Raw genomic sequence first — 20108 nt, 5'->3', positions numbered from 1 at the left:
GATGATGATTTCACCGTGGCTGAATTTAGGGAGTTTACTGTTGCGGTTCACACACCCTGATACCCAAGACACTTCTATTTGGATGTCCCACCAACACCAATTCAGGTGCAAAATTGCATTTTTCATCTTCCTTTCTTAACTTTACCACTTTATTGATGAGAGCGTTATTCTCCGTGTTAGCCTCAATTCCTCATCGCCGTTCAGCCGTCACATTCAATCAACCGTCAAATCCTGATGCTTCTTTCTCAACATTTCTTATGCATTCTAGTGAAAAGAGCACAAAACTGGGAATAAGGACCCCTGGGTCCTAGGCCCGCTTCTACTACTGGCCTGCAGTGTGACCTTGGACAAGTCACTTTGCCTTTCTGGCCTTCAGTGGAAAGAACGCGATCTTGGGAGTCAGAGGTCGTGGGTTCTAATCCCGGCTCTGCCACTTGTCAGCTGTGTGACTTTGGACAAGTCACTTAACTTCTCTGTGCCTCAGTTACCTCATCTGGAAAATGAGGATTAAGACTGTGAGCCCCATGTGGGACAACCTGATTACCTTGTATCTCCCCCAGCGCTTAGAACAGTGCTTGGCACATAGTAAGCACTTAACAAATACCAAAATTATTATTATTAGTAGTAGTAGTAGTAGTAAAATGGGGATAAAGTAAATAACGAGCCTGGTGTAGGACAAGGACTGTATCTGATCCGATAACCTCAGATCTACCACAGAACTTAGTAGCACATCATAAATGCTATAGTTATTATACATGGCCCCACCCTGGTTTAAGCTTTCGTTACGTCAAACTATAACCTTTTCACTGGACTCCTAGGTTCCAGGCTCATTTCACAGTACTGCCCAGATAAACTTGCAGTGTGGCTTAATGGAAAGAGCCCAGGCTTGGGAGTCAGAGGACCTGGGTTCTAATCCTGGCTTCACCACTTATCAGCTGTGTTACTTTAGGCAAATCACTTAACTTCTCTGGGCCTCAATGACCTCATCTGTAAAACGGGGATGAAGACTGTGAGCCCCATGTGGGACAACCCGATTACCTGGTATCCACCCCAGTGAAGGGGAACAGTGCTTGGCATAAAGTAAGCGCTTAACAAATACCATAATAATTATTACTATTAACTTGGTCACTCAACATACATCTCTCCACTTTTCAAAAGCTGCCATTCTCGATCGATTTCCCTCCCAAAACAAGTACAAATGCCTTACCATTAGCTTCAAGACCCTCTGCCAACTCTCAGTCTCATGTATTGGTGTGTTTCACTTGTTACTCACTTACACTTTCTAATTCTCCCTAGTTCGCTAACTGTACCTCGTTCTTGACTATCCCACCTCATCATGCCACTCTCCATCCTTGGAGCTCCCTCCCACTTGAAATAGCCCCAGCCACAGTTTTTCCCATCTTCAAAGCCCTCCTAAAAATCCCATCTCATCCAAGAAACCTTCACTGTTCAATTACCAACATCTCAGGTTACGTCAACCTACAAACTTCAGCATAAATATGAATATTCAACCGTCTCAGCTTATAGTCTAACAGTTTTGCTGTCTATAATTTAGTAGTTCATCTCTCCCGCTACTTTGAAAGTCCCCAGAGCTGGGGTCGCTCAATCAATCAAGCAGGGGAAGGAGTTTCCATGCCTCCAGACTGTGAGCTTGTTGTGTTTATTGTTGCATTGTGTTCTCCAAGTGCTTAGTACAGCGCCTTGAACATAGTAAGTGCTCAATAAAGATGACAATGAATCCATGAATTAATGTTATTTATTGAGCGCTTACTGAGTGCCGAGCTCTGTACTAAGTACTTGGGAAGAGTACAACACAAATGATATCGTCATCATCAATCGTATTTATTGAGCGCTTACTATGTGCAGAGCACTGTACTAAGCGCTTGGGAAGTACAAATTGGCAACATATAGAGACAGTCCCTACCCAACAGTGGGCTCACAGTCTAAAAGACAATAAAAGATATGGTAGATATGTTCCCTGCCCACAGCGAGCTTAGTCTAAAGGGGAAGAAAGACATTAAAATAAATTGTGGATCGGTACATAAATCCTGGGCCACTTCAACGAATCCATGAATTAATGTTATTTATTGAGCGCTTACTGAGTGCAGAGCTCTGTACTAAGTACTTGGGAAGAGTACAACACAAATGATATGGTAGATATGTTCCCTGCCCACAGCGAGCTTAGTCTAAAGGGGAAGAAAGACATTAAAATAAATTGTGGATCGGTACATAAATCCTGGGCCACTTCAATGAATCCATGAATTAATGTTATTTATTGAGTGCTTACTGAGTGCAAAGCTCTGTACTAAGTACCTGGGAAGAGTGCAACACAAAGGATATGGTAGATACGTTCCCTGCCCACAACGAGCTTAGTCTAGAGGGGAAGAAAGACATTAAAATAAATTGTGGATCGGCACATAAATCCTGGGCCACTTGAATGAATCCATGAATTAATGTTATTTATTGAGTGCTTACTGAGTGCAGAGCTCCGTACTAAGTACCTGGGAAGAGTGCAACACAAAGGATACGGTAGATACGTTCCCTGCCCACAACGAGCTTAGTCTAGAGGGGAAGAAAGACATTAAAATAAATTGTGGATCGGTACATAAATCCTGGGCCACTTCAATGAATCCATGAATTAATGTTATTTATTGAGTGCTTACTGAGTGCAAAGCTCTGTACTAAGTACCTGGGAAGAGTGCAACACAAAGGATATGGTAGATACGTTCCCTGCCCACAACGAGCTTAGTCTAGAGGGGAAGAAAGACATTAAAATAAATTGTGGATCGGCACATAAATCCTGGGCCACTTGAATGAATCCATGAATTAATGTTATTTATTGAGTGCTTACTGAGTGCAGAGCTCCGTACTAAGTACCTGGGAAGAGTGCAACACAAAGGATACGGTAGATACGTTCCCTGCCCACAACGAGCTTAGTCTAGAGGGGAAGAAAGACATTAAAATAAATTGTGGATCGGTACATAAATTCTGGGCCACTGAGGGTGGGGTGACTATCAAGTGCTTCAACTTATTTTTTTTTGCAGACGAGCCAGACAGAATGAAACGTTTGAGCAGTTGGTGCGCAGAGCTATACAATTTATGAGTTACGCGTCATTACATCACATTGCACAGAGCGGCTTCATAGCAAAACCCAAGAAACCTCGTGGGAAACAGACAAGCCGACCGAAAACCTCCCCTGGAAGGCCCCTGGAAGGGTGAGTGCCGACCCCTTGAAGGCTGAGGATCCGGCCCCCTGTCCCAGGGGATCCTGCTGCCCTGACTGACATCTTTTTGGAGAATACTTACCCCAATCCGTCCAGACACGGGAGGAATTTCCACGCCGCCTCATGTCATCTTTCCTCAGTCCCGTCGCCAGCACGCTTCCTCTCTTATTCTTATGATTGTGTGCTACTTGGGGTCCATGAGTCATGTCTATAAGTCATTTAAGAGTTTCTTTCCCAGGGCTTAGTGCAGTGCTTTGCACACAGTAGGCACTTAATGAACACAACTACAATGCTACTTCATGTCCACCTTTCTGCATAGTTATTAGCTTTGACCGCCAAGCTAGTGGTATTGCATTCCTGGCGCTTAATCCACAAGTGGGCACCTATTTTCCAGAGCTACATTTCATTCATTCATTCAATCGTATTTATTGATTGCTTTCTGTGTGCAGAGCACTGGACTAAGCGCTTGGGAAGTACAAGCTGGCGACATACAGAGATGGTCCCTACCCAACAATGGGCTCGCAGTCTAGAAGGGGGAGACAGACAACAAAACATGGAAAACGTGCAAACAGGTGTCAAGTCGTCAGAACAAATAGGATTAAAGCTAAATGCACATCATTCACAAAATAAATGGAACAGTACGTTTGATTCCAAGAAGGTACACAGCTCTCTGATTGTTATCCCAAGGGAAAGAAAGTGCGTCTTTTGCTAAGGGAATACTGTACTGTGCTGTAAACACAGTAGTTATAATAATTGTGTTTCTGTTAAGAGCTTACTATATACCGACCACTTGCCGTGGTGCGTCTCATACCACTAATAATTCCACTACTGATTATTCTATTGCTGTAAAGGCCTAAAAGTCACTGTTCTGACATCTTTTGCTAAGGGAATACTGTACTGTGCTGTAAACACAGTAGTTATAATAATTGTGTTTCTGTTAAGAGCTTACTATATACCGACCACTTGCCGTGGTGCGTCTCATACCACTAATAATTCCACTACTGATTATTCTTTTGCTGTAAAGGCCTAAAAGTCACTGTTCTGACATCTTTTGCTAAGGGAATACTGTACTGTGCTGTAAACACAGTAGTTATAATAATTGTGTTTCTGTTAAAGAGCTTACCATATACTGACCACTTGCCACGGTGCTTCTCATACCACTAATAATTCCACTACTGATTATTCTATTGCTGTAAAGGCCTAAAAGTCACTGTTCTGACATCTTTTGCTAAGGGAATACTGTACTGTGCTGTAAACACAGTAGTTATAATAATTGTGTTTCTGTTAAGAGCTTACTATATACCGACCACTTGCCGTGGTGCGTCTCATACCACTAATAATTCCACTACTGATTATTCTTTTGCTGTAAAGGCCTAAAAGTCACTGTTCTGACATCTTTTGCTAAGGGAATACTGTACTGTGCTGTAAACACAGTAGTTATAATAATTGTGTTTCTGTTAAAGAGCTTACCATATACTGACCACTTGCCACGGTGCTTCTCATACCACTAATAATTCCACTACTGATTATTCTATTGCTGTAAAGGCCTAAAAGTCACTGTTCTGACATCTTTTGCTAAGGGAATACTGTACTGTGCTGTAAACACAGTAGTTATAATAATTGTGTTTCTGTTAAGAGCTTACTATATACCGACCACTTGCCGTGGTGCGTCTCATACCACTAATAATTCCACTACTGATTATTCTATTGCTGTAAAGGCCTAAAAGTCACTGTTCTGACATCTTTTGCTAAGGGAATACTGTACTGTGCTGTAAACACAGTAGTTATAATAATTGTGTTTCTGTTAAGAGCTTACTATATACCGACCACTTGCCGTGGTGCGTCTCATACCACTAATAATTCCACTACTGATTATTCTATTGCTGTAAAGGCCTAAAAGTCACTGTTCTGACTAGCGCGGCTCGGTGGAAAGAGCATAGGCTTTGGAGTCAGAGGTCATGGGTTCGAATCTCGGCTCCGCCGATTGTCAGCTGTGTGACTTTGGGCAAGTCACTTCACTTCTCTGTGTCTGTTACCTCACCTGTAAAACGGGGAGTAAGACTGTGAGCCCACCGTGGGACAACCCGATCACCTTGTAACCTCCCCAGCGCTTAGAACAGTGCTCTGCACATAGTAAGCACTTAATAAATGCCACTATTATTATTATTATTATTATATTCAGCTCAGAGGCCCCTTTGGGCCATCTTATTATGCTCAATCAATTGTATTTTTTGACCACTTGGCATGTGCAGAGCATTCTACTACATGATTGAGAGAGTGATCAATCAATGATATTCACTGAGAGCTGAGCACTGTTCAAAGCACTTGGGACAGTATAATTCAGCAGAGTTGTAGACACATTCCCTACCTACAAGGAACGTACTAACGGGGAGACACTGTAATAAATAATTTACATCTGTGTACGTTAAGTGCTTTGGGGCTGAGAGTGGTGAATACCAAACACCCAAAGGGCACAGATCCAAGTGCACATACGTATTTATTACTCTATTTATTTATTTATTTTACTCGTACATATCTATTCTATTTATTTTATTTGCTTAGTACGTTTGGTTTTGTTCTCTTTCTCCCCCTTTTAGACTGTGAGCCCACTGTTGGGTAGGGACCGTCTCTAGATGTTGCCAATTTGTACTTCCCAAGCGCTTAGTACAGTGCTCTGCACATAGTAAGCGCTCAATAAATGCGATTGATGGTGATGATGATGATATGACAGAGAAGGGAGACGGAGTCAAGGAAAAGCGGGCTTAATTGTGGAAGTCCTCTTGGAGATGTGACCTTAATAAAGCTTTGAAGGTGGGGACAGTGGTGGTCCAGAATATAGGGAAGGGAAGGGATTCCAGGGCAGAAGGAGGTCATGGAAAAAGGGTTTGTCGCGAGATATATGAGACAGGGACAATGTGAGCAAGTTGGCACTAAAGGAGGTAGGAATAAAATACAGTAGGGTTGGCAGACACAATCCATGCTCCCAAGCCTGCCATAACCTCTGCGCGAACATCAGTACATGCTTTGCTGTAGAAATAGGTAGAATCTATTCATTTTTTTTCTCCAAACTGCTACATAGTTCCTCTCTACAGATCCCTTAAAGAAAAAGCAGGGAATCGTATCCTAAATTTATTGATTCCCCACTGCGTGCTCTACTTAGCATATTACCTTTGTACAACCCATGTTGGTTAAATGAAGCAGCTACTTATTTCATTAAAGCCCTTTATATTTCAAATTTGGAGGGAGCATACATGTTCCCAACAAAATAATCTAGCAAATGCCCTGAAGGAGAAAAGTAATACCTGTGCTTTTATCACACTAAATTTTCATGTTCAAAAGAGCCTCGATCGTTCTTCGTAGAAACAACCCTTAACCATCATCAATCGTATTTATTGAGCGCTTACTGTGTGCAGAGCACTGTACTAAGCGCTTAACAGCATACAGATAACCGTACTCGTAAAAAGTCATGATCAGTTCGAATTTTAATAAAAGGGTTATGATCATTCTTTAATACAAAAAAAAATGATAACAATGCTTCTGGCCCTTGGAAAAATATTAGTACTCTTATAATTAATCCAGTTACTACAGTTTGATAACTGCATCACGTACGGAAGCCCAGCACTGCCCTCACATGGTACCAAAAATAAACCAACGAAAAAGGAATTAGCGTTCTAATTCTGCAAACCATGGATTTAAGTTATTCAGCAATATTAGTGACTTCTGTGTTACATTTTATAAAATAATCCACCACAGTTGGAGAATAAATTACGAGAGGACCCTAACATTTGCCTACAAATAAGCAATACATGAACATACCACAGTATCGGGAAAATTGCTTAAGCTATAAGTGAATCTTCAAGCATCTCCTTGGACTCTTTCAAGGCACTAAATCCCCACGTTTAAACACAAATCATCAGAGGTATAAAACAGAACGTAGTAGCTTAAATGTAAATAGCTATATTATTTTTAAAAATGCAGGAGAGTATAAATGCAAAATTAAATACACCCTGAAAAATGCAGCAGGCCATTTCTAGGAGCGGAAATTCACCGATTCTATTTGGTAGTGCTTATTATACTAAAAAATTACAGATCATCCACTGCGTAGATTGAAGAGTAGTTATTTACGCAAAAATAAATAAGGGGGTTTGGAGTTATAGTGAAAAGTGTCGGCCATCCTTATTTTACATTCTGAGGTTTGCATGTTAAATGCTTGAAAACCAATGAAATGTTTCCAGTGTACATTTTTAAATCTGGCTGACAAAAATGGCAAAGGGCTGAATCTTCATAGGCAAACAACAGCAAAAGCCATACGATGAAGGGTCACTGGACTGCAGTTGGCAAGTTATTGGCAGTAGTCTTTTTCAGTCCTCTTCCATTCTGGAGTCAAATTTTATCCAACCTGCCACTGAAAAAAACAAGTTTTTTTTTAATGCAAGAAACTATCAAGTTACGATGCAAATTCAGATAAATCATTAATTGTATTTAAAAATCCACCAGTGGTCTTGATTCCCTAATCCCTGTGCAATATAATAACGATGGCATTTATTAAGCGATTACTCTGTGCCAAGCACTGTTCTAAGCGATGAGGAGGTTACAAGGTGATCAGGTTGTCCCACAGGGGGCTCACAGTCTTAATCCCCATTTTACAGATGAGGTAACTGAGGCCCAGAGAAGTGAAATGACTTGCCCAAAGTCACACAGCTGACAATTGGCGGAGTCGGGATTTGAACCCATGACCTCTGACTCCAAAGCCCATGCTCTTTCCACTGAGCCACGCTGCATGGGTTTAGGTGAAAAATGAAGACCGTTAACACTTTTCAAATAATAAAATCTTTAAACTTACTCTGAGTCCTCCTCCTTCCCCTGCAGAACCAGAGATTGCCATCCTTTTTTCCATCTCTTCCTGTTTCTTCTTTTTTTGCTCCACAGAATATGGATTCTTAATGCCCCGAGATGAGGCCTTTAGGGAAAAAAAAAATGAAATGAATGAATTGGGAGCTTCTCTTTGCAACTGCATAAAACCTAGGACGTATTTTTTGAAATAAAAAGGTGTTTATGCTTTAGAAATGATTAAGTGTGGCCAAGGGTGAGTCTTGTTCTGCTCAATCAATCAATCAATCGTATTTATTGAGCGCTTACTGTGTGCAGAGCACTGTACTAAGCGCTTGGGAAGTACAAGTTGGCAACATATAGAGACAGTCAGGAGATCACATTGAACTATTATTTTTTATGGGACAATTTCATTTACAATTTTTCTTATTGCTCTTCTCCAAGTGTCCTCCATAAGTAAAAAAGCCCAATGTGAGCATAGATGCACAAAGTTCAGGACCACATCAATTACCTTTTGTAAGTGATTCCATAATTTGCTACTTTATTTATTTACTTTATACTTATCTCCTCTAAGAAGCTTTCCCTGACTAAGACCTCATTTCCTCTTTTCTCACTCCCTTCTGCACTGCTCTGCTTTTCTCCCTTTATTCACCACACCAAGACCGACGGTACTTATCTGTAAGTACCTGTAATTTATGTATATTAATGTCTGCCCCTGCTCTAGACTGTAAGCTTACTGTAGACAGGCAATGTGTCTGTTACATTGTTGTGTTATACTCTCCCATGTGCTTAGTACAAGTACACTGCACACAGTAAGCACTCTATAAATGTGACTGATTCATCGGTGCACAATTACTACCACCGCCAACAAAATTATTTGACGTTTTGCAACTTTGTTTTGAAAGTTGTGACTTTTTGAAGAGTGAAATCTAAGAAATGATGAACGTGGAGTTCTTGTCTCCCAGTGTTTCCAAGAGTGTTACAATACAGCTTTATTTAGATGCCGTGGAGGGAGCCCATATTCTCCACGGGGTGCCACCTTGTAACTGTTCCCCACAGAGAATATCTTCCCAAGCTGAAGATATTCCAGATCTCCTCATTTTTCTTTCCTTTTCTTATTTCATTGGGCAATTTTACTAGGAATCACATCAAAGATCTTATTAGAGGTCTATTTGCATAACCAGCAGTGCTTGGCAAATAGTAAAAAAAAAACAACCCACAAAAATACCCCAAGCTGATGATGATGATAATAATCCTAATATAATAATAATGGTATTTGTTAAGCGCTTACTATGTGTCAAGCACTGTTCTAAGCGTTGGGGAAGATACAGGGTAATTAGGTTGTCCCACGTAGGGCTCATAGTCTTAATGCCCATTTTACAGACGAGGTAACTGGCACAGAGAAGTTAAGTGGCTTGCCCAAGGTCACACAGCTGACCGGGATGAGAACCCACGACCTCAGACTCCCAAGCCCGGGCTCTTTCCACTGAGCCACGCTGCTTCAATGTGCATCTGTCAGGGGGAAGAGCAGAGCTGTGGAAGAAAAAGCAGAGGAGCAGTGGCCACAGTGATGCCAGAATTCCTGATTGTGAGTTTCTACAATTGCCGAGCATCCAGCCATGCCTCTAATTGGTACTACGTGACTGTTTCTAGGATACCCATGTAAAGACACTGTGCTGCTGTGCTGAATAGTTTTAATGAGCACTGAGTGTGGAGGGTAGCAACAAAATTGAAATTAGTATGTCTTTGGGAAAGCAGAAATGAATAGTGGCTTCTGGTGAAAACTGCTATGCTGCAACAGTAAAAAAAAACCCACAAGTAACTACACACTAGAAGGGGCTAGATTGTTTCCAATAGGAATGACTGGACATACTTCGATTCATTCACTCATTCAATCGTATTTATTGAGCGTTTACTGAGTGCAGGGCACTGTACTAAGCGCTTGGGAAGTACAAATGGGCAACATACAGAGATGGTCCCTACCCAACAACGGGTTAACAGTCTAGATGCCAGACTTGGATGCCAGAGGTTTTATAACAATCAATCAATCGTATTTATTGAGCGCTTACTGTGTGCACAGCACTGTACTAAGCACTTGGGAAAGTACAACAGAATGAGTATACAGCTTGAGACAAAGTTTGGAAACATTCCCCAAAGAAGTGGAATTTTATTTTGAAGCATTACCTCCATTTGTCTCTTTTCCGCAGCTTCTGCAAGTTGTCTTCTTTTCATTTCCTACAGAACGTTTGAAAAATAATATGGAAAACATAAATGTATATATCCATGTTTTAAGTGCGTCAAGGCTTTATGAATATAAACTCAAAATCTGATGGTCTTCTCTATCACTTGCAAAACCGATCTAATGTCTATCAAAAGCTTAACTTTTGGTCCAGATTTCCTCATTTTTCTTTCCTTTTCGTATTTCATTGTGCAATTTTATTAGGAATCACATCAAAGATCTTATTAGAGAAGCAGCGTGGCTCAGTGGAAAGAGCCCGGGCTTGGGAGTCAGAGGTCATGGGTTCGAATCCCAGCTCTGCCACACCACATGTCTGCTGTGTGACCTTGGGCAAGTCACTTAACTTCTCTGAGCCTCAGTTATCTCATCTGTAAAATGGGGATTAAGATTGTGAGCCCCACGTGGGACAACCTGATCACCTGTTTCCCCCCAGCGCTTAGAACAGTGCTTTGCACATAGTAAGTGCTTAACAAATGCCATCATCATTATTATTACTAGAGATAGAATTGTGTGAAAGGCCAATATGAGCTACCAACCCAGTAATGAAAATTGATATTTTCACGATGCTTTAATAAACACAGTTTCACACATGTCTAACATGGAGATACAGGCTGACATTTCATGCTTATTATCATCAGTATTAATCACCTACTTGGGAAGCACACAAAAAAAGGTACAGATATGGTCCTTGCCCTCAAGAACCTTAATCACTGCAACAGTATGCACATTACACTGAACAGTCTAACCTGAAGGACAAATAGAGAAAAGCATAAGAACAACAGAAATATGATTTTCAGAGAGAAACACCATCATCATCATCATCAATCGTATTTATTGAGCGCTTACTGTGTGCAGAGCACTGTACTAAGCGCTTGGGAAGTACAAGTTGGCAACATAGAGAGACAGTCCCGACCCAACAGTGGGCTCACAGTCTAATAGGGGGAGACAGAGAACAAAACCAAACATACTAACAAAATAAAATAAATAGAATAGATACGTACAAGTAAAATAAATAGAGTAATAAATATGTACAAACATATACACAGGTGCAGTGGGGAAGGGAAGGAGGTAAGATGGGGGGGATGGAGAGGGGGACGAGGGGGAGAGGAAGGAAGGAAGGAAACACATATTCAAAAGGCAACATGGGAACCTTTAATCAATCAATCAATCAATCAATCGTATTTATTGAGCGCTTACTATGTGCAGAGCACTGTACTAACCGCTTGGGAAGTACAAATTGGCAACACATAGAGACAGTCCCTACCCAACAGTGGGCTCACAGTCTAAAAGGGGGAGACAGAGAACAGAACCAAACATACCAACAAAATAAAATAAATAGGATAGAAATGTACAAGTAAAATAAATAAATAAATAAATAAATAAATAGAGTAATAAATATGTACAACCATATATACATATATACAGGTGCTGTGGGGAAGGGAAGGAGGTAAGATGGGGGGATGGAGAGGGGGACGAGGGGGAGAGGAGGGAAGGGGCTTTAGGGACTTTAGGGACTTCTAGTTCTTCTTCTCTGAAGACGTTTAGGAAATCTCCTTCTCATTAGGCTAAAGGACATAGAGACAGGTTCGGTCCTGCCCTCCAAGCACTTTCAGTTTTCAAATCATTTCCTAGGGTGGTGTCCCACCCTGATATCCAAGCGGGACGAGAGAAGAAATTTAAGAAAGGAAAAGCCCCGGGCTCAGTGGTCCCAGGCTGGTTCCTTTCCTCTCTTTCTCATCATCATCAATCGTATTTACTGAGCGCTTACTGTGTGCAGAGCACTGTACTAAGCGCTTGGGAAGTACAAATAGGCAACATCTAGAGACAGTCCCTACCCAACAGTGGGCTCACAGTGGGCTCTCTTTCTCGTACCTCCCTTTTCCTTTCTCCGTCTCTACACGGGCCCTCGGCCAGAGTCTTCGATCGGCGGAGCTAAAAGGGAGCCATTCCATTTCCATTCCATTTCCATTCCATTTCCATTTCCATTCAGCTTCATGCTTGTAGAGGAAGGGCGATGAGGAGTGAAAGACGGACTGCCTGCCTCCCCACAATAGTTTGGGTGCAGGACTGTGAGCCCACTGTTGGGCAGGGACTGACTCTATATGTTGCCAATCTGTGCTTCCCAAGCGCTTAGTACAGTGCTCTGCACATAGTAAGCGCTCAATAAATACAATTGATGATGATGATGACGACTCTGGAAGGCAAGCAAGGTGAAGTCGGAGCGAAATTGCATCTAACCGCAGTGAAAGTAGACCCCAGGCTGGAACTGCTCTGGATCCTGGCTCGCCCAAATAATAAACCTTGGCTCAAATAAATACACAATCTCACAGTGCTTAAGTATGCGAACGGGTTTTAACCCGGGCTCTTTCTACTGAGCCACGCTGCTTCTCTACTTTCCAAGCGCTTACAAACAGTGCTTCACACATAGTAAGCGCTTAACAAATACCATCATTATTAGTAAGTGCTCAATAAATGCGACTGAATGAATGGGTGGTCTAGTCTGCCTCTTGATTTCGGCACGTAGCTGGACGAAAATCATTCTGTTCTCTACCTCAAGGAGTGGTAAAAATGGTTTAGAAATAAACTGAAACCCTCTTTACTAGCAACATGTTATATTGCTTATTAGCGCACACACCCCAAGGTCAAAGTCGATTCCTGCACTTGAATAAGCTGAAGGGAGAAGTCTGGTAATGCTTTTGGATCGCAAAGTTGCCATTTAGCAATTGCCTTGACCAGAACACAATGTATCACAGAGCTACTTGATAGTCGACATCTGCCGAGTTTGGTCTGGGCCCGACCAAAATGCAGACCTTCTGCCTGTGGGGGCATAACAAATATTGTTATTTGTTAATTTGTTAACTTTTGGTCCAGATCTCCTCATTTTTCTTTCCTTTTCTTAATTCACTGCGCAATTTTATTAGGACTCACATCAAAGATCTTATTAGAGGTCTATTTGCATAACCAGCAGTGCTTGGCAAAGAGTAAGCATTTAAATACCATAAAAAAGAAAAAAAAAACAACCCACAAAAATACCCCAGCGGTTCCGGGATTAAAACCCAGATCCTCTCGACTCCGGGCCTGTTTGTTTCCCCCCTGAAGATTATAAACACCTGGTGGGCAGAGATCACATTTATTTCTTCTGTTAAAGTGTACTCCCCCAAGTGCTTAGTACAGTGCTCTGTGCACGGTAAGCACTTAATAAATATGATTGCTTGAAAGACTGCAGCAGGAGGAATTTTGATAGCGGGCAGGGAATGTGTCTATTGTTAAACTGTACTCTCCCAAGCGCTTAGTACAGTGCTCTGCACATACTAAGTGCTCCATAAATTCGATTGAATGAATGAATAACAATTGCCCCAGCCTGCCCCAGTCAGGAAATTTATTATATTAATTCTGGCTTTTCCCATAGAGTACTGGTCACTCTTCACCCCGGTATGAGCAGGGATTGTCTCTCTCTCTTGCTGAGTTGTAATAATAATAATAATAATAATAATAATAATAATAATAATGATTCACTCATTCATTCATTCAATCGAATTTATTGAGTGCTTACTGTGTGCAGAGCACTGTACTAAGCGCTTGGGAAGCACAAGTCGGCAACGTATAGGGACGGTCCCTACCCAACAGCGGGCTCACAGTCTAGAAGGGGGAGACAGACAACAAAACAAAACATATTAACAAAATAAAATAAATAGAATAGTAAATATGTACAGGTAAAACAGGGTAATAAATATGTACAAACATATATACAGGTGCTGTGGGGAGGGGAAGGAGGTAAGGCGGGGGATATGGGGATGATGGTATTCGTTAAGCGCTTACTATGTGCAAAGCACTGTTCTAAGCGCTGGGGGAATACAAGGTGATCAGGTTGTTCCACGCAGGGCTCATAGTCTTAATCCTCATTTTACAGATGAGGTAACTGAGGCACAGAGGAGTGAAATGACTTGCCCGAAGTCACACAGCTGACAAGTGTGGGAGCCGGGATTAGAACCCACGACCTGTGACTCCCAAGCCCGGGCTCTTTCTACTGAGCCGCACTGCTTCTCTACTTTCCAAGCGCTTACAGTGCACAAACAGTGCTTCACACATAGTAAGCGCTTAACAAATACCATCATTATTAGTAAGTGCTCAATAAATACGACTGAATGAATGGATGATCTACTGTCTCTATGTGTTGCCAATTTGTACTTCCCAAGCGCTTAGTACAGTGCTCTGCACATAGCAAGCGCTCAATAAATACGATTGATGATGATGATGATGATGATGATCTAGTTTGGCTCTTGATTTCGGCATGTAGCTAGACAAAAATCATTCTGTTCTCTACCTCAATCTCATTTATTGAACACTTACCGTCTGCAAAATTGTACTAAATAATTGGGACACTAAAATATAAGAGTTGACAGACACAGAGAAGCAGTGAGGCTCAGTGGAAAGAGCAAGGGGTCAGAGGTCACGAGTTCAAATCCCGGCTCCGCCAACTGTCAGCTGTGTGACTTTGGGCAAGTCACTTAACTTCCCTGGGCCTCAGTTCCCTCATCTGTAAAATGGGGATTAAGACTGTGAGCCCCCTCGCGGGACAACCTGATCACCTTGTAACCTCCCCAGTGCTTAGAACAGTGCTTTGCACATAGTAAGCGCTTAATAAATGCCAGTATTATTATTATTATTATTATTATTATTATATTCCTTGCCCCCAGGAAGTAGCAGCGTGTCCTAATGGATAGAGCATGGGCTTGGGAGTCGGAAGGATCAGGGTTCAAATCCCGGCTCGCCCACATGCCTGCTCTGTGACCTTGGGCAAGTCACTTCACTTCTTTGTGCCTCAGTTGCTTCACCTGTAAAATGGGGATTAATACTGTGAGCCCCATCTGTCATGCACTGTGTCCAAACTGATTAGCTTCTATTTATTCCAGTGTTTAGTACAATGCCTGGCACATAGGAAGCACCTAACAAATACCATTAAAAACAAAACAAAAAACTCACCCTAGTAGTGGGAGGGAGCTGGACATTAAAATACATTTACGGATATGTACAAGCAACACGGCCTAGTGGAAAGAGCACGGGTCTGGGTCTGAAGACCTGGGTTCGAGTCCAGGCTCTGCCACATGTCCGCTGTGTGACCTTGGGCAAATCGCTTAACTTCTCTGTGCCTCAGTTACCCAATCTGTAAAATTAAATCCTACTCCCTCCTACTTAAGCTGTGAACCTCATATGGGACAGGGACTGGGTCCAACCTGATTAACTTGTCTCTATCCCAGTGCTTAGGACGGTGCTTGGCACATATTAAGGGCTTAACAAATTTGATCATTATTACTAATTATTACAATTGCTGGGGGGGGGGGCTGAGGAAGGGGTGAATGAAGGGTGCAAGGGTGATGCAGAAGGGACAGGGGAATGAAGGCTGAGTCAGGGGAGGCTCTTGGAGAAAATGTAATTTTAATACAGCCTTGAAGGTGGAGAGACCAGTATCTGATGAATATAAAGTGAGTGGGAGGGAGCTCTACATCCTACTCTCGTACACAATTTCCAATTCTCACTCCCGAATAAAAGAACAACATTGTAGCTACAGCACATTGTTTTTTGTTTTTTTTTTTCTGGGCCGTTTCAAGAAGTCTCACTCAAAACAGTGGCGTGTTTGAAGGAAGGAGGCAGTAATATGATTTTTTTTTCATTTAAAATGGTATTTCCTTAGATGCAGTTCCACAAAATCAAGTAAAACACCGTTTTTTAACAATCTTATTCAGGTTGCAATGAACACACGGCTGCCGAAGATTAAAAAGTGACGGCTATAACGAAACAGAAATTAAATTCCCTGGCACACATAATGAAAACTGTCTTTATCAGTCTCCACGCACTTGCGGGCCTTTAAGCGCTAGATAGCACTTTGCCAATGTCAGTTACTTTGCTATTAACCAGGTTTGGGTCTAATTTTTGCAAAGCGACGGTTGGAAACGTTTGAAGCTCTAGATCTGAATACAAGACCCTCTAGAGAGTGAGTTTGTCATGGACGGGGAAAGTGTTTGTTGTTATAGTGTACTCTCCCAAGCGCTTAGTACAGTGCTCTGCATACTGTAAGCGCTCAATAAATGCAATTGAATGAATGAGTGGTTCATGGGCTGGAGGGGAGCAGTAAGCGCTCAATAAATACGACTGAATGAATGAACCTAAGACAAAAAACAAACTCAACAGATCCGGGCAGGGATCAGCGGCCACCCGGACCCGGACAATTCCCCAGTGGGATGGGGAGAGAAGGTGGGAGAGAGAGGGACAGAGAGGGAGCTTGTTGTGGGCAGGAATGTGGCTTCCTATATCGTCCTCTCCCAAGTGTTCAGTACAGTGTTTTGCGCACAGTGAGAGCTCAATAAATACGACTGAATGAACGAATGGTTCACGGGCCGGGCGGGAGCCGGCCAGAACCACAAATTCATTCATTCATCCGCTCGTATTTATTGAGCGCTTACTATGTGCTCCTTTCCCATCGCCACCCCCCTTCCCAGTCTCCCGGCCCAGGCCTCCGCCAACTCATCCCAATCCAAACCCTCCCCACCCCTCGCACCCTTCCCCCTCCCTCCCCTCCCTGCCAAGTGTGGCCTCTGGAGCCCCCGCTCCGTTTTAAGTAAGCTCCCTTTCATCCCGGACCTCTTCCTTTCCAGCTCTCTACTCCTCCTCGACCTAACTGAAACTTGGCTGTCTCCGAACAACACGGTCTCTTCTGCCGCTCTCTGCAGTGCAGGCCTCTTCTTCTCCCACTCCCCCAGACTCACCGGAAAAGGAGGAGGTGTCGGTTTCCTTCTCGCCCCCCAATGTCGCTTTCGCACTATCCCTCCTCCCCCTTCCCTTTCCTTCCCTTCCTTCGAAGCCCACATTATTCGCCTCTACCACCCCCTCCAGATTCTTGTAGCCGTCATCTACCGCCCTCCCGGCCCCACTTCCAACTTCTTTAACGACTTTGACCCCTTCCTCACCTTCCTTCTCTCCTTCTCCATGCCCACTCTGATCCTCGGAGACTTCAATATCCACATGGACATCCCTAACGACTCCTCTGCCGCCCGCCTTCCATCTCTCCTTGACGCCGCCAACCTCTTCCTCCACCCCACCTCACCCACTCCCCAACTTGGTTATACCCTCGACCTCATCATCTCCTACCGCTGCACTGTGTCCACCCTCACCAACTCTGAAATCCCTCTCTCTGATCATAATCTTCTCACCCGCCTCCTCACTCACACTCCTTTCCCCTGTAAATCCGTATTACTCCCTCACCGAGATCTCCGCTCTCTGGACCCCAGCCATCTTTCGGAGCGCCTCACACCCCACCTCGCCGCCCTCTCCTCTCTACCCGGTCTTGATGATCAGATTACTGCTCTCAACTCTACCCTTTCTACTCAGCTAGACTCACTCGCTCCCCTTTCCCTTCGCCGCTCTCGCACCGCTAACCCACAGCCCTGGATCACTGCCACTGTCCGCCTCCTTCGCTCTTACGCTCGAGCTGCCGAACGCTGCTGGCGAAAGTCTAAACACCGTACCAACCTCGTTCACTTCAAGTTTATCCTTTCCTGCCTTAACTCAGCCCTCTCCTCTGCCAGACAAAACTATTTCTCCTCCCTTATTGACACCCATGCCCATCTCCCCCGCCAGCTCTTCCGTACACTCAACTCCCTTCTCAGGCCCCGGTTCCTCCCCCTCCTCCTTCCCTCACCCCCAACGATCCGGCCTCCTACTTCATTAACAAAATTAAATCCATGAGGTCCGACCTCCCCAAAGCCTCTTCCCCCCTTTCTCCATCCCCCCGGCTCTCAACACTCTCTGCTACTCTCCCATCCTTCCCAGCGGTATCCTCAGAGGAGCTCTCCTCCCTCCTCTCAAGTGCTACTCCGGCCACCCGTGCTTCTGACCCCGTTCCCTCTCATCTCATGAAATCTCTCGCTCCAACCCTTCTCCCCTCCTTAACTACCATCTTCAACCGCTCACTCTCCACCGGTTCCTTCCCCTCTGCCTTCAAACATGCCCACGTCTCTCCCATCCTAAAAAAACCCTCTCTTGACCCCACCTCACCTTCTAGTTATCGCCCCATATCCCTCCTACCATTCCTTTCCAAACTCCTCGAACGAGTCGTCTACACTCGCTGCCTCGAATTCCTCGACAACAACTCTCTCCTCGACCCCCTCCAGTCTGGCTTCCGTCCCCTACATTCCACGGAAACTGCCCTCTCAAAGGTCACCGATGACCTCCTGCTTGCCAAATCCAACGGCTCATATTCTGTCCTAATCCTCCTCGACCTCTCAGCTGCCTTTGACACTGTGGACCACCCCCTTCTCCTCAACACGCTATCTGACCTTGGCTTCACAGACTCCGTCCTCTACTGGTTCTCCTCTTATCTCTCCGGTCGTTCTTTCTCAGTCTCTTTTGCAGGCTCCTCCTCCCCCTCCCATCCTCTTACTGTGGGGGTTCCCCAAGGTTCAGTGCTTGGTCCCCTTCTGTTCTCAATCTACACTCACTCCCTTGGTGACCTCATTCACTCCCACGGCTTCAACTATCATCTCTACGCTGATGACACCCAGATCTCCATCTCTGCCCCTGCTCTCTCCCCCTCTCTCCAGGCTCGCATCTCCTCCTGCCCTCGGGACATCTCCATCTGGATGTCCGCCCGCCACCTAAGACTCAACATGTCCAAGACTGAACTCCTTGTCTTCCCTCCCAAACCTTGTCCTCTCCCTGACTTTCCCATCTCTGTTGACGGCACTACCGTCCTTCCCGTCTCACAGGCCCGCAACCTTGGTGTCATCCTCGACTCCGCTCTCTCATTCACCCCTCACATCCAAGCCGTCACCAAAACCGTCGACCCCTGGCCCACGTCCTCCCCCTGGCCTGGAAAGCCCTCCCTCTGCCCCTCCGCCAAGCTAGCTCTCTTCCTCCCTTCAAGGCCCTGCTGAGAGCTCACCTCCTCCAGGAGGCCTTCCCAGACTGAGCCCCTTCCTTCCTCTCCATCCCCACCATCTTACCTCCTTCCCTTCCCCACAGCACCTGTATATATGTATATATGTTTGTACATATTTATTACTCTATTTATTTATTTTATTTGTACCTATCTATCCTATTTATTTTATTTTGTTAGTATGTTTGGTTTTATTCTCTGTCTCCCCCTTTTAGACTGGGAGCCCACTGTTGGGTAGGGACCGTCTCTGTATGCTGCCAACTTGTCCTTCCCAAGCGCTTAGTACAGTGCTCTGCACGTAGTAAGCGCTCAATAAATACGATTGATGAATCGAATGAACTGAATGAGTGACTGAGGGGAGCCGCCTCAGCCCCTGCGGGGCGCGCTCCGTCAGCCGGGACTACGTACTGGACGCCTACGGGGGGCGCAGGCGCGGGAGGACCGCTTGGGGGAGCCCAACACCGCGGGCGAGGGGCGCGCGCAGAGGGGAGGCGGCGGGGGCGCGCGCGGGGGAGGCGGGGGCGCGCGCTGGGGGGGGCGGCGGGCGCGCGCGCGGGGGGACTCACGGGGTCCGGGGTCTCCACCACATCCGGGCCCCCCAGGCAGGGCAGGCACAGCCCCATGCTAACGGACGACGGGCGCGCGCCCCTGCGCGCCGCCCTCCCTCCGACGGACGGACGGAATAACGGCGCGCGCGCGGCCGCGCACGCGCACTCCCGCCCCCGGCGCCGCCCCACAGCGCCCCCCGCCGTTGGCGGAGTGGAGGACGCCCGCGGCCGCCCACACGAGGCCGACGCGGGGGGGGTGGGGTGGGGGAGAGGCCGCAGGACGGAGGCGCAGCCCAGCCTAGGGGATAATAATGGTGTTTGTAAGCGCTTACTAT

The 20108-nt window shown here is 44.9% G+C and overlaps 1 protein-coding gene across 2 annotated transcripts; it reads right to left on the bottom strand.

Moving 5' to 3' along the window:
• Nucleotides 1-6688: 6688 nt before the first annotated feature.
• LOC119943450 (small VCP interacting protein) lies at nucleotides 6689-19890 on the bottom strand. Of its 2 annotated transcripts, none has more exons than XM_038764439.1 (4): nucleotides 19792-19890; nucleotides 10239-10289; nucleotides 8068-8184; nucleotides 6689-7629 (listed from the first exon to the last, which is right to left on the bottom strand). In XM_038764439.1, the coding sequence occupies exons 1-4, from the start codon at nucleotides 19846-19848 to the stop codon at nucleotides 7615-7617; spliced, it is 240 nt and encodes a 79-aa protein (XP_038620367.1). In that variant the 5' UTR covers nucleotides 19849-19890; the 3' UTR covers nucleotides 6689-7614. The 2 variants fall into 2 exon arrangements, with proteins under 2 accessions (XP_038620367.1, XP_038620366.1); XM_038764438.1 differs by lacking the exon at nucleotides 19792-19890 and adding an exon at nucleotides 12929-13043.
• Nucleotides 19891-20108: the final 218 nt, after the last annotated feature.

This window comes from Tachyglossus aculeatus, chromosome 22 (assembly GCF_015852505.1).
Source record: "Tachyglossus aculeatus isolate mTacAcu1 chromosome 22, mTacAcu1.pri, whole genome shotgun sequence".
NCBI classification, from domain to species: domain Eukaryota; kingdom Metazoa; phylum Chordata; class Mammalia; order Monotremata; family Tachyglossidae; genus Tachyglossus; species Tachyglossus aculeatus.
This window is presented reverse-complemented; position numbering and strand designations above follow the sequence as displayed.